The 15378-nt window shown below is 31.7% G+C and overlaps 1 protein-coding gene across 1 annotated transcript; it reads right to left on the bottom strand.

Moving 5' to 3' along the window:
- Positions 1-12005: 12005 nt before the first annotated feature.
- On the bottom strand, positions 12006-14261 carry LOC145313229 (sialate O-acetylesterase-like). The gene is made up of 6 exons (XM_080152530.1): positions 14229-14261; positions 13867-13992; positions 13619-13782; positions 13443-13533; positions 12391-13336; positions 12006-12316 (listed from the first exon to the last, which is right to left on the bottom strand). The coding sequence occupies exons 2-6, from the start codon at positions 13984-13986 to the stop codon at positions 12096-12098; spliced, it is 1542 nt and encodes a 513-aa protein (XP_080008656.1). The 5' UTR covers positions 13987-13992; positions 14229-14261; the 3' UTR covers positions 12006-12095.
- Positions 14262-15378: the final 1117 nt, after the last annotated feature.

The raw sequence follows: 15378 nt of genomic DNA, 5'->3' as shown, positions 1-15378 counted from the left end.
GGTATATTGATTCCTGGGACAACAACGAACAATATATAAGCGAAGCAACTCTATAATCAAGTCCAAAAATGTAAGTATGTCCATAAACATTATCCTGCTTCAAGCAGTTTTTTCAACAAATTTACTTACAATTTTGCTTCGACTCTAATACTTTTAAATTCTGATTATTCAGTTCAGATACCATACAAGTGTTAATGTCCGTTTGTCCTACCGTTTCAGTGCTTCGATTTTATGGATGTTGTCATTCTTGTTCCTTACTAAGCTTACTATGTTTCCCGATATTTTTCTATAATTAAAGAAGCAGCTTTACTTCGTAAAAGAAGACGACTGCTGAGCCCAGAATAAAAAAGCTGTGCAAATTTTCTCAACGAGTAAAGTTACAATATGAAAAATTGGATTCTTGACTTATTTCTTTTGCAAGCTTTTAATTGTGTTTTTGCAACAGATTTGTGGCTAATTAGTCAAAATTACTTTGTTGTTTGCGAAGCTTTTCTATAAGCTTTTTAAAAGCGAAGCTTTTCTATAATTAGGGTCGGTCCGTCCGTCCGTCCGTACGTCCGTCCGTACGTCCGTCCGTCCGTCACGGATAGCTTTTTTCGTTAATTTAGACATGTTAGAAATGTCCTATCGATTTCAAATTTTGCATGGTGATTCCTTTAGTAGTTAGGTACGATTTAGAAAGCGTAGCAACTCTATAATCATTACCAAAATGTCCGTACGTCCATTTTAAACATGTTGATTTTTTTACTTTTTTAAATAGCTTTTTTCGTTAATTTAAGCATGTTAGAATTGTCCTATTGATTTCAAATTTTGCATGGTGATTCCTGTAATAGTTAGGTACGAGTTAGAAAGCGTAGCAACTCTATAATCATTACCAGAATGTCCGTACGTCCATTTAAAACATGTTGATTTTTTTACATTTTTAACAACAAATTTGTATGTGACCTAATTATCCGATTGGTCTGATTTTTGGTATACTGATTCCTGGGACAACAAAGTACAATATTATAAGCGAAGCAACTCTATAATCAAGTCCTAAAATGTAAGTATGTCCATAATCATTATCCTGTATCAAGCAGTTTTTCAACAAATTTATTTACAATTTTGCTTTGACTCTTATACATTCGCATTCTGATTATTCAGTTCTGACATTATACAATTGTTAATGTCCGTTTGTCCTACCGTTTCAGAGCTTCGCTTTTATGGATGTTGTCATCCTTGTTTGTCTGTTAGTTTGCAAGCGGCTTCGAGCTTTATATTTATCTATCCCTATCTAACTAAAAATTACAGAATATGCATTTAATTAAGCTTATTTATAATGCCTTCAAGCTTTGTCACTATAATATATTAGGTCCTTGTTTTATTTTTAAACTTGCAGTTGGAACAGATTCATTTACTGTTTTTGACAGGAGAAAAAAAATAATTTGATATTGATGTTACCCTAATTTAATTTAGTCCGTTAATTTAAAAGCCTGCAGTCATATTAATTTCATATCTTATTTCAAATATTTGGAAACCTGTTATTCTTAAATTTATTAATGAAAAATTATATTAGAAGCATTTTCTTCCAGAGCCAATTTCTCATGGAAGGGTGGTGGTACCGTTCCCCAAAATAGTTATAAAACTTCCCTTGACCTAAGATAAAATACATTTCAAAGGAGAACCATATCGGTTCAGCGGTTCATCAAGACAGACAAACATACCCTGAGACTAACAGACATCCTGTTACTTTTCTAAAAAGATCTACAAGGAGCCTTCTAAAATTGGTAAATGGCCAATTGCCTTTCTTGAGATAATTTTGCAAGTATGAGGATTTAATATTAATAAAAACAGGAATATCTTTCATGAAAATAATATCCCACAAGAAAGGAAACTCTTTAGGTTGTTGGCAAGGCATATAAAGTATAAGGTATAGTTAAACTAAGTTTTTATCAGAAAGGTAAATAAAAGATTCTCAATGTTTAACTTTTACATTTCAGTCTGAAATTTTTCATAAAGTTATGAAAAAAGTGTTCAGAGAAACAAGATATTATTCATATTTAGAAAGTTATCTTTCTAACCTAGAGAAACTCGGTAGGAACCTCCCCCCTGTGGGGCACCAGTCATCTAAAACTCTCATACTATTGCTTAACCTAGCCTAGCCTAATCCAAAATTAACTTAAACCCAGAACCACTTCTTTATGCAATCTACATTTTCCTGGATATTTTGTCTACAGTAGTCCATAAGTGTACAGCTTTACAGCACATTGTTTCTATTTGCTAAAGCAACACGTATGATAAAAGAAAAAAAACTCTTTTTAAAGTAAAATGCTTATATTTCAATCAAAATCTACATTTTTGCATTTTTTACCGATCCACTTCATTATGCAAATCAAAAGAAAATCAATGGGAAAACATTTGTTTTGCACTTTTCTCTACTTTTAAAAAATGATTTTGATAAAATAACAATTTTTTAAGGGATTTATGCATTAATTATAATAAAAAACAGTTTAAGGTAGATTTTAATGATTTTTCTAAATAAGAAATAATTGAAAAAAAGAAATTCTATCCCTATCACTTTAGATGACAGCTGCTGACCCCCAGTCTTATGGATGAAGCTAAATACATGTTAAAGATTAAAATTACCCTGAAAAGTATACAAAAATATTTTTTGATGTGTTAAAAAAAAGTCCATTTTAAAATCTTGATTTTGAGGTTGATGGCCTTTAAGATGCTCTTACTGGTGGTGAAGGTGAGCTAATTGTTATCTAAGTACATGACCATTATAACAACTTGCCTATTAACCTATGTACCATTTTTTGTAGTCATAGCATCCTCCAGTGGAGCCTCTCGACATGAAATATAACCATTATCTAAAAACTACATTATTTTCTTTATGAATTTTAGTAATTAAAATTGCAATTTTTTTCGTTTTTAATATTGCTTGGCTGGAGGCTGCTATGACTACAAAAATTGGACCATAGTTCAATATATAAGTTTTCATCATGGGCATGCACTTTGATAACATTTAGCTCACCATCACCACCAGTAAGAGCATCTTAAAGGCCATCATCCTCAAAATCAAGATTTTAAAATGGAGTTTTTAACACATCAAAAAACATTTTTGTATACTTTTCAGGCTAATTTTTATTTTTAACATGTATTTAGCTTCATCCATAAGACTGGGGGTCGGCAGCTGTCCTCTAAAGTGATAGGGATAGAATTTCTTTTTTTCAATTATTTCTTATTAGAAAAATCATTAAAATCTACCTTAAACTGTTTTTCATTATAATTAATGCATAAATCCCTTAAAAAATTGTTATTTTATCAGAATTAATTTATAAAAGTGGAGAAAAGGGCAAAACAAACGTTTTCCTATTGATTTTCTTTTGATTTGCATAATGAAGTGGATCGGTAAAAAATACAAAAATATAGATTTTGATTGAAATATAAGCATTTTACTCTAAGTAGAGTCTTTTTCTTTTATCATACGTGTTGCTTTAACAAATAGAAACAATGTACTGTAAAGCTGTACACTTATAGACTACCGTAGACAAAATATCCAGGAAAATGTAGATTGCATAATGAAGTGGTTCTGGGTTTAGATAAAGTTTATCTAAACGCAAGTTTCCTTTTTTTCTACTAGCGGCTACGTCTCTAGAGGCTTCTAGGGGCACTTGAGGAGAGGAGAGTCAAATTTGATAACCCAATTTATTATTTTAGATTTTAAAAGAAAAATATAAAAAAATTGGGGGGGGGGGGCGGAATTTTTTTTTTTTTTTGGAGGGGGTGCCCAACCGCCCATTTTCAATTTTAGTTAAAAATAATTTGTTTTGGGGAAGGGGGGAATTTTTTTTAGTGGTGTTTTCTCTTGGGAGGGTGGTGATACCCTACCCCAAAATAGTTATAAACCTTCCCGGGATCTATGAGAAGCTACCCTGTTAAGGAGAGCCCAATCGGTTCAGCGGTTAGCGAGATCCTTCGGTACACACAAACAAACAGACAGACAAACAGACATCCTGTTACTTTATTATAAGGATAAGAGGGGTGCAAAATTAAGGTGGTTGGATTAACCCTCCTATGTCTCAACATCTATACAAATTTGACATGGATCTTGCGCCCCTAACCCCCACCCCCCCTAAAATGGCCAAGGGGAGTGTCAATCCAGAAAATTCTCATCCTCGTAGTGTGAAAAAAATACTTTGATTTTCATCATTTTTTTCATACTAAATCATCAATTTTGCTATAGTAAAAGATTTTGAATGTTTTGTATAGCATAATTTTAAAAGTTTAGATTTAGATGAAGAGTTGGATATATAGTGAGAAACACAGAAAAACTTGATTTATTTCAAGTAAAACTATTCCAGATATCTTTTAATAAAATTGGTTTCAGGGTATTCAACTTTTCTTTATGTACTTTTTTAAAAGAAAGTTAGAATGTAGAATTATTGCAAGGTATACTATTAATTTTAGTTATCACGGAATCATAATTTAGGGTTGGGGTAGTTCTACAGAAGCTATTTCTTCTTGGAGGGTATGGTTACCCTTCCCCAAAAATACTTATGATCTTTCCCTGGACATATGATAGTCTTCACTGTAAAGAAAAATCATATAAGTCTAGCGGTTAGCGAGATCCTTCGGTACAGACACACAGACAGACAAACATCCTGTTACTTTTATATATCTATAATACAAAGTAGAATGATGTCTGTCCGTCCGTCCGTCCGTCTGTCCGTCCGTCTGTCCGTCCGTCTGTCCGTCCGTCTGTCCGTCCGTCCGTCTGTCCGTCCGTACGTCTGAAGCTTAAGATCTCGGTAACCACTGAACCGATTTTATTCTACTCTTCAGGGTATAAACCTACTGGTCCTGTGGTGGTTTTAGGCTATTTTCTTGGGGGGTGGGACACCCCCAACCCCACCAAAAACAAAAAAATCCCCCCAAATTTTTTTTTTATTGCAGAACATTTCCTTGGTCCTTTTTTTATTGCAGAAGATTTCCTTGGCCCTTTTTTTATTTTGCAGGAGATTTCCTTGGTCCTTTTACGAAATTCACCCTAATTTTTTTTTATCACCTCTTGGGGCAAAGCCCCTAGAGGCTAGGGGCAAAGCCGCTAGTAGTCTTTGATACTAATAAGTGTCTACTCTTATGTTACCAGATATTAAGCTCTCTCTAAATATTTTAAAGAAAACATTTATGGCATACATTTAAATATCGAGAGAAAGGACTTGATTGCTTACAGAATACGCATTGTGTGATAATTTAAACTGTTTTTAACCTATTTTTTTATCATATATCAAAAATATACTATGACACCAGTAGAATCAGACTGCAGAGCCCAAATTTGAATTAAGTCCCCAATAAACTTTTTTTGGGGGATTTAAAAATCAATTTTATATGTTGCTGTGATCATTTTGATGGAAGCAAAAGCATTTTTTAATTTGGGGTTAAATTGTTTCTTACAGAACAATTTGATGTGATTCAGATTATATCAATACAATAATAAAAACTCTACTCTGTTCGATGCAAATAATTTTTTTCTAAAACAATAATTTATATAGAAGAAATTTAACATTAAAATAAAACATATTATTCTGAAGTCTGAACCAATTAAAAGTCTTGTTTCATTTCAGTTTTTTACAATTCAAAAAAGAGTGTTTTCACAAAGTGACTTATTTCCAATGTAGTTAAATAATTTTTATTTAATTAAAATGAAAAGAATGAAAACTATACACAAAAAAGATACATGCTTTTTAAAAATATTTAAAAAAATAAGTTTGAATAATCTTATATTTTATCATATTTGTATATGTGACAAAAAAAAATTTGTTGTATTGTGTAAACGTTTGTTGTCATCTTTCACTATTTAACCCTTTACAGCCAATTTTTTTGTGTTTTAAATAAGTGATGGAAAACAAGCACGATAAAGTTAATTCATTGATATATTGTAAAGAATTAAGTTTTTAATGGATTAATTTAGATGAAATCAAAAGGCCTAATTTTACTCTATACCAGAATACTATATATATGAAGCAAAACACTCTAAAAGCTACGAATTTTACCCAAATAAAAAAAAAGACCTTTTGCTGTGATCAAAAAAGACCATAGCAACAGTAAAATTAATTTTTAAATCCCCTCAAAAAAGTTTATTGGGGACTTAATTCAAATTTAGGCTCTGCAGTTTAATTCTACTGATGTCATAGTATATTTTTGATATATGTTTTAAAAATAGGTTAAAAACAGTTTAAATTCAGTTTTGTAAAATTATATTTCTCAATGAATTAAAATCAATGTTTCATTTTTTATTTGTTTTTTAGTCTTTACGTCAGTAATCTTCAAAATTGATTTATTTATTTGACACAATTCAAAGAAAAAACAAATACTAAAAAGATTAATATTCGCTGGCTTCCTAGTCATAAAGATAAATTATGTATCGTAGTTTATCATGGATAACCCGTAATATTCCTTTGACATTTTTTTTCCTTGTCTGTATGTCAGAAATTGCTTTGACAGATGTTGCAATGCAAATTATTAAAAGTTGCTTGATCAAAAAAAGAAAACGGAATTGCGTTGGATTGCTAAAAAATAGGTTAAGAAGTCCAAAACCTTTGTGATTGTGCGGCTGAATTTACGGCTTACATCCACTATCAGCAAAGACTTCTTGCTTTTGCGGCTGTATAGATTCACTAAAAATGCAGCGTCCAGGTTGGTTTTGATTGTTTAGCATACCAAAAGTCCTCTAAATATATTAATTGTTTTTGTCTTTCTAAAATTGAATTTTCACTGAAAAATTAAAATTTTCACTAGAGCATTACAGACTGGCTGACTGACTGACAGACAAAGTCAATATCATTTCAACTACTTTGATATGAATATCATAGTAGTGTTAGATGGAGAAAAAACCAATAGGTATAATGATAATCTTTTTATTTTAAAATAAATTTTTTAATAAAGTATTTCTAGAGTTGGGGGGGGGGGGGGGGTAGGTTTATTGTGGATACATAACCTGGAATATTGCAATACCTAATCCAAGAATGCAGTAAGCATAGTAAAGCAACTATAAACATAGTTTTAATGGGACATTGTTCAACTTTAGAATGCAATCAGGAGGCGGGGACGAATTTGGGGAACATAAGAACAGTACATCAAAACAATTAATCATTTCATTCTCATGATTTAACATCAAATATAAAAATGAAAAGCTTTCATAACATGTATTCAACTTTAGGTGGTTAAATACATATGTATAATAAAAATAATAGCTATCAATTGTAATACAAAAGTAAGGAATCAAAATGTCAACTGATAAAAGAAAAAAAACAATTAGATAAGAGAAGAAAAAAAAACTAAAAGATTTCCTATTCAACATAGAGTTCTGCTATACTAAAAAGTAATGTAGTCTACTTTTAGGTCATTTTACCGCTTCACACGGCATTAAAGACAATAAAAAGCAGAAAAAAAATAATACTTTAAACAGGTTAGGTATGTTTTCTCTGATAACAGGTAAAATTGTTGACAATCTTGAAACTGGGTTAAAAGTGTAAATTGCAATAATTTGCAGTAGCATGCAAACTTAAATGACTTCTTTATGAAAACTGCGGCTACATGACAGTACATTAACAATGATGAATACATCCATAAAAGCGAAGCTCAAAAATTAGAAGGAAGGATAAACGAACAATAACTCGATCTTGTAGAGTGGCAGAACTTAATGAGCAGAAAATTAATTTGTAAGTCTAAACGAAATTATGCATAAATTTGATGTAAAATTGCCTAAATACAGGAAAGGACATACATTCATTTTTAGGATTTTATAGAGACGCCTCAATAGTAATATTATACCTTGTTCTCATTATTTCAATCATAAGACGAATATGATAATTATATAATACAAAAACAATATTGTAAAAAATCAGCATGTTTTATATGGACTTTCTGGTAACGATATACTATACTTTCTAAATCAAACCTGTTATAGGAATCATCATGCAAAGTTTTCAATCGATTGGGCAATGAATAACATGAATAAACGAAAATAGCTATCTGTTACGGATGGACGGATGGTCCGACCCTTATTATAGAAAAGTTTTGCTTTTAAAAACTAGAATATTTACTTCCAAATAATAGCAAAGCTTTTCATCATATTTTTAAAAGTTATATTGTTTGTTTTGACTTGTGGAAGAGCGTGAAGCTACTTTATAATTCGAAATGTCCGTCTGTTAGAGACAAAGTGGGGGAAACGTGATTTTCTCGGCTCCAATTAAAGATAGACAGCTGAAATTTTTAGTGAAGATTCCTATGGCATATGTGCATCTAATCTATACATTGTTTTGTCCATCTGTTTGTTAATTGGAGTGCTAGATCGATTCCTAGCTTTTATTTGTTTTCGTAATTTTCTCGACTGCTTTTCAACACAGACGACTGAGCTTTTCAGGGATTAAATAAATTTGCATCCCACATATTATATTTTATTAAGATTTGTATATTGATTGGGGTGCTAGATAGATTCCAAGTTTTTCAAATTTTCATCATTATCTAAACTCCTGTTCAAGATAAACGGCTAAAATTTTTATTAATCAATTAAGTCAACATTCTACACATTTCTATAATGTTTTTTTTTAAGATATGATGATTGATTGGGGAGCTAGATCGATTCCTAGTTTTACAAGTTTTCATGATTTTTTCGACTCCTGTTCAAGATAAAAAGCTGTAATTTTTAGGGATTAATTAAGTTAACATTATACATATTTTCACCAAGTTTAATACAGACTTGCTATTGGTTTGGGTGCTAGATCGATTACTAGATTTTACGTTTTTCTTTTTAGCTTAATGCCTCAAAAGACATTATACATTTTTAAAAGGTTTCGTGGTTTATTCCATTTATGTCTTTTTAATATACTCAAAAGACTATTTTCAATAAATTTTGAGCTTCGTTACTTTTGGATGTTGTCATCCTTGTTTCTATACAGCATGACCCTCAAAAAAGTATTTTTAAGCATCTGCAGCCCTTATTTCTCAATGAATTATTAAAAATGCATATGTCCTTGTTCTCTATAGTATTCCACGTAAGTAGATATAAAAATATTTTTTTTACCTCCATTAACACCGGAGATTTTTAGTGCTAAAGTTTTGAAAAAGTGACTGAGGAAAAAGTAACTTTTAACATGATACGACTTTTTTAGCAAAATTAAGCTAGAAATCCTTTTATTTTTGTTACTAGCAGAAACTTTATACAAAAATGAAATAAAAAATTTAGTTTTTGAGTAAAAAGCATTTTTTTACACATATTTTTGGAGTCTTTTTAGTTTAATGATATTTTGAAAAACTTACTTATTAGGCAAAATTGTTTAAGATTAAAAAACCAAATAAATCTCTATGAATATAGCAGGAAAATTGTTTTTGTTTCACAATCCTAACTTTAATAATGATTTTTTAGTCTAAAAACCTTAATTTACCCCTTATTAAATAATTGAGATGTCAGAAAAGTAGGCGGAGCAACTGTCATAATTAATCCTTTTCTATAAATAAGGGTTAATAAATAACCTAAAATTTGCAAATAATCAATTCATTCAGTAGTATTTTTTGCCATTAAAAATTTATATTTTTTGGTGGAATAAAAAAGAAATAATTAGTTAACTTGTTTTTCTTTGTGTCTCATTATTCAGTTGCCAGAAAAACATAATATAACCATCCAAAAAATAAGAGAAACAAAAAAAAATTCTTTTTCTCAGTCACTTTTTCAAAACTTTAGCTCTAAAAATCTCCGGTGTTAATGGAGGTAAAAAAAATATTTTTATATCTACTTACGTGGAATACTATGGAGAACAAGGACATATGCATTTTTTAATAATTCATTGAGAAATAAGGGCTGCAGATGCTTAAAAATACTTTTTTGAGGGTCATGCTGTATAATTAGGGTATGTCTGAAAGACTGCAGTCTGTTGATTATCTTAATATAGATTTGTATATTTTCTATGTATACAAATAGTTAGCATGTACAATTTCAAATATAAACACATATCAAGCATGAAGCCACTCTACCTTCTATGCCAGGTTTTGGGCAGCCTCTACCAATAACGAAATTAATTCAGAAAAAATCACGAAACCTATACGTGTTTTTCAGCTGTCGTTGGGGGGCAACACATCGTAAAATTGACGACCTCTCCATTTGCCCCCCAAATATTATTTTAGATTTATATCGCTTGTTGGTTATACCTTATTCTTGGGTTTTGGTCTTCCTTAATGTGGCTATTCTACTCTATAACTCACTTTGTTATTCATTTTCAATGAAATTATATTTCTCAGTTTAAATTAATGATAAATTGCTTAATTTTGCTGCCCATTGAGACGAAGCCCAATCTGTCCCAATTTTGAGCAAGACGATTCCCTTTTCTCCCATCTCTTTTGAAGAGATTTTCTCCCCCCCCCCCCTTCCCTTTTTCTTTTCCCTTTATATGACGTCATATAAAAATCGTCTTGCTCAAAAGTGGGACAGATTGGGCTTCGTCCCCATTGATCTTCAATAACTCACACTTGTCTCTCCTATATCAGCTTATACCAATAACGAAATTAATTCGGGAAAAAATCACGAAACCTATATATGTTTATCAGCTGTCGTTGGGGGGCAAAACATCGTAAAATTGACGACCTCTCCATTTGCCCCCCAAATATTATTTTAGATTTAATTCGCTTGTTGGTTATACCTTATTCCTGCTCCTATATAATAAAATTGGTTAAAATCTAAGAGCTTTGCTCAATATGGATGTTTTCATCCTGGTTTTTAATTTTCAAATTTCATCATAGAGATTACAATTTTTTAATGTCTTATCTTTGCTTAATTAAATATAAGTTTTATTACTTTTTTATGAGTCTGTCTCTTACTGAAAGAAGCATCTTTGTGAAGAATAAATTAAAAGATAAAGGAATTAAATGTGCAAAAGTTGTTCCAACTAATTATCCACTCGTTTAAACAAATCTTATCTACATTTCTACCAACTCTCTCAAAGGGAAATCTTTTTATTTTAAAAATTGTTTGTTAGTTAACAAAAAAGGAACATAATACAAACAGGAAGGCATTTTGAATGTATTTATATAGCTAACGACTGCGCTTCTAGCATCTAGGGGCTCTGTATTTAAAGAAAAAGAATGAGGCTGCTTTAAAAAATAGCATGAAACCATTCCAACTTTTAAATCTGAAAATTAAATAGCCTAAAACCAACAAATTGAACCTATTTAAGGCTTACCTAAAATAGAGAACCCAATCAGTTCAGTAGTAATTGAGATCATAAGCTTCAGACAAAAAACTGACTACTTTATACATGGAATAAAGAGGCTTCGCCATGTGAGGGTGGGGGATTTTTTGTTTTTTTGGGGGGGTTGGGAGTGTCCCACCCCCAAGAAAATAGCCTAAAACCACCACAGGACCAGTAGGTATATTCCCTGAAGAGTAGAATCCGATCGGTTCAGTGGTTACCGAGATCTTAAGGGACAGACGGACAGACAGACATCGTTCTTCTTTGTATTATAGATATTATGATTTATTCTAAGTATTTAATCTTCCAACCTTTTTTGAAAGTTTGTACTCATATTCAATTTGTGAATGGCCATCAACAAACCTATCATAATGGATATATCATTACTTTGATCTTACACCAGATTTTCATGTCCTCTAATAAAGTGAAAGACACAGCGGGCTAAAATAACTATTCTCCCTTCCATTCCCTTTAATCCACCCTACCTCCTACTAGATAAATGAACTGACCAATAAATGTCATTGAAATAACAACGTAAATTGACGAAAATTTTTACCCTGCCATAATATCCATGTATATATTCTACATCTATCCATTCTTATCATTCTACTTATCACATAATCGTTAGCGTTGACAGGTCTGGACGGATTATAAAATTAGGGCTCAATGATAATAATATTCAACTATATTACAAAACAAACACAATTTGAGATTAAATTATACTGTTGTAATATGGTTCAATTGACATTATAACACACTAAATAAGAAAAAAATATGTGCATTAAAAGTATTTTTATTTGAATATTATAAGGACCAAATTAATGATGTTATAATATACAAAGTATAGTAACAACAGTAAAAGATTATTTAAGCAAGGTCATATTTAAATGGTGGAGTAGGCATTCTGAATTCATCATCTGAGTAGATGGGAAGCATGTACAGAGCTTTCACAGGACTTTCTCTCCAAAGGTAGGAAATTGAACCTCCAAGAACCATTCCAAACTCAGAGAGGTCAACTGCAACAGATCTGCTGTCCACCTGTTGGACATTTTCTTTACTAACTTCCATCCATTGGTTTACTGTAGTCCCTAAAATTGAACATTATTAATAAGTCTATTGATGTATGGTATTCAATTTACTAATATGATAATTCTTAATATACCTTCATCACACTTGACTGCTGACTCCGAACAGAAGTAGAAGCCACTAATCTCAGCATCAACCAGATATTGCAAGTCTTTGTCAAATTCAAGTTTCACAGTTGTAAAGGCATCAGCAGCTTCTTGAGTTAGAGCAACAGGATATGGACCATATGTTGGATATTCTGTTTGTCCATAGGCTACATTCAGACCAGCATTGGCAAGCCTTTCAGCAACAATTTGTTTGTACATGGGATGAACACCACCTGGGTAGCCTGCTTGTGGATCATAGGTGTCTTGAGGAGATGACATAAACACATTTCTCATATATGGATTTGGAACAATACCTACATCAGCTGTCTGATGCCAACGTATTACTGAAAAACCATTTTCATCTGTATCTGGTTTCCATGGCGCTAGCTGAACAAACCCAAATGGAGCTTCTATGTTGGTGCCTCCAGAAACTTGAGAAAATTTTGCTCTCCAATCCTCAATCATAGCAGGAAATGTACAGTTATAAAGATCTCTATTATAATAACTGTTGGATTCACCTTGGTACCATAAGAAACCTTTTAATGACACCCTAAGAATGGGATTTATCATTCCATTCCACAATACAGTATCAGCATTTTGATCACCTTCACTGTTAGAAGGTACATCACATGCATCAAGAGCATCTTGACTAGACCAAGCTTCAATAACAGTACCACCCCAGTCAGCATCAACCATACCCTGAGGAACCCCAGTTACATCAAAGACATTCCTACCATACATGAAGCAAACAGCTGAAAAATGTTTTACTGCTTCACCATCATCAGCTCTTGACCATGGTAGTTGCATATCTTGGTTATGGTCAGGGTTTGGTTCAGTCAACACAAAATTGGCTACAGAAGTAAATCTAACACCGTATCCATAGTTTTCTACAGCATCAGATATCTCATCAGCACTATTTTCAATATTTTGCATCCACTACAAAATATAGAAAATAATTAATAAACTTATTGTGCTTGTTTGTTTTTTTCCTTAAAATAGCTAGAAAAAGTGAAACATTGAAACTTTTTCAAGTAAAATATACCAGTTCCATATTTGATTGTCCTGAGCAGAGCCACACATCTCCATACACAACGTCTTCAAGCTTCAAAGTTTCTGTGAATGTAAAGGTACACCTTAAAAACCAAGTGATGAAATTATTCCAATGTGCTATTGAACTTATCGCTTAACAATTTCATATTCATCTAAATCTGAGATTACCTAGTGTGCTCTACATTGCTGGTTGTCTTCACTTGCCAAACATTAGCTGAAACCTGTTCAGGCTTCAGCTCCATGACAGTCTTATCTCCATCTTTCAGCACACATGATTGCATGACGTTGCCATCATAGGTACCATAGCCCCAGATAATATTTTCTACATTTCTCTATCAATAAAAGATTTTGTTGAGAAATTAACAATTTGATCAATAAAAAATTCAAGTTTATGTTAATTATGTCATTTTTAATACCTGAAAAACCATTTCATTTGAAAAGTAGTTGTTTAGGGTAATGCTGTCTTGAGCATTAATCCCAACTGCTAAAAGGTTTAAAACAAGGGCTCCTAATTGGAGCACCCTTAGGTTTCCCATGATATTCTGAAAAAAAATTAGATGATTTTTTAAGAACATTTCAACTTAACAGTTTTTTTTTGGTTTACAGCTTAAGATCTTGGAAATTACTGGTCTAAATAGGTTATAATTTTCAGGAAAGCCTTATGAATGTCTTAAGCTGGTATTATGCTATTTTCCTGACTTTCCCCCACCCCCCTGACCTGACCGTACTCACCTCCGCAAGAGGCAAAGCAAATAGTATAATATATAGATATGCTTACCTTGTTGATTTAAAGATCAACTCCTAACAACTAAAAAAATAATTGTACAATTCATTATCTTTCAATATTTAATTTGAGATAGCAAATTTTGAATTTTTCTCTTCAAAAAGCATTATTTAGACATTTACCTAGACATTTAGATAGAAGGCAATAAATTATGATTATTTAAAGGATTGCAGACTTAAAGAATGAAATAAAGATATATGTAGAGTTTAGATAGATCTAAGTTGTTTTCCCTGGTTCCAGGACAAACACAGGAGTCCCAAACATTGGAGTGTTAAAATATTAATTAAAGTGTTTCTATACAGATTAGGTTAGGTTAAGATATGAATATACAAAAAAGCCCCCCTTAGGGGTTAGTCATTGAAAAAAACCTTTAAGATGGTTTAAAATGGGTTAGGTTAGGTTAGACATTTGGGACTCCTAGGACCATTTTCTCATTCAACAATTAGCTCACATATATATTGAAAATAAAATTCATATATCCAATCAATTATGTTTTAGAAGTGATTTTTATTTGCAAACACTAGTCATTAAATGTTTAATTCATTTTCCTCCTTCCCACTTTATTTCACTTTGCTAAATTCCCCTTCCCTAACCTTACCCAGATCTTTTCATTTCTTTTCTCCTCTAAACTAACCCTTTCTTCAATAAATTATCGTGGAACACTCTAATGAGAATGTATCATACTTTCAATGTACTACTTAATTTTTGAAATATCTCTTCAACATTTATGCATGTATGGTCAACATTGTTAAGAATAGAATAGAGAGCAAAAATCGAAAACCCTTTTATCAGCCTTTATAATAGAAAGAAAATTAAAAATCTGTTTATATCTGTGCTCTGCCACATATGGATGTTATAATTCTCTTTGTCTGTCTGTCCATAATGCTATGAGAGAAATGCAATTTTCTCGGCTGCTATTGAAGATAGATAGCTAATATTTTTTGTGATGATTCCCTATATTAATATTCCAGAAAGGTTTTGTGATTTCTGAGAATTATTGCACATTTATCAACTGAACATCTTCTCTATAATTTATTTTTTATATATGTTCTTCCATGATTTATTAGTGCTTCGCTACTTATTGATGTTATAATCAGTGGCGTGCGAACCGAAAGGGTCATTTGGGGCAATCAACCCCCCCCCC

The sequence above is a fragment of the Acartia tonsa genome, chromosome 3 (genome assembly GCF_053477335.1).
Source record: "Acartia tonsa isolate MP-2025a chromosome 3, ASM5347733v1, whole genome shotgun sequence".
Taxonomy (NCBI): Eukaryota; Metazoa; Arthropoda; class Copepoda; order Calanoida; family Acartiidae; genus Acartia; species Acartia tonsa.
This window is presented reverse-complemented; position numbering and strand designations above follow the sequence as displayed.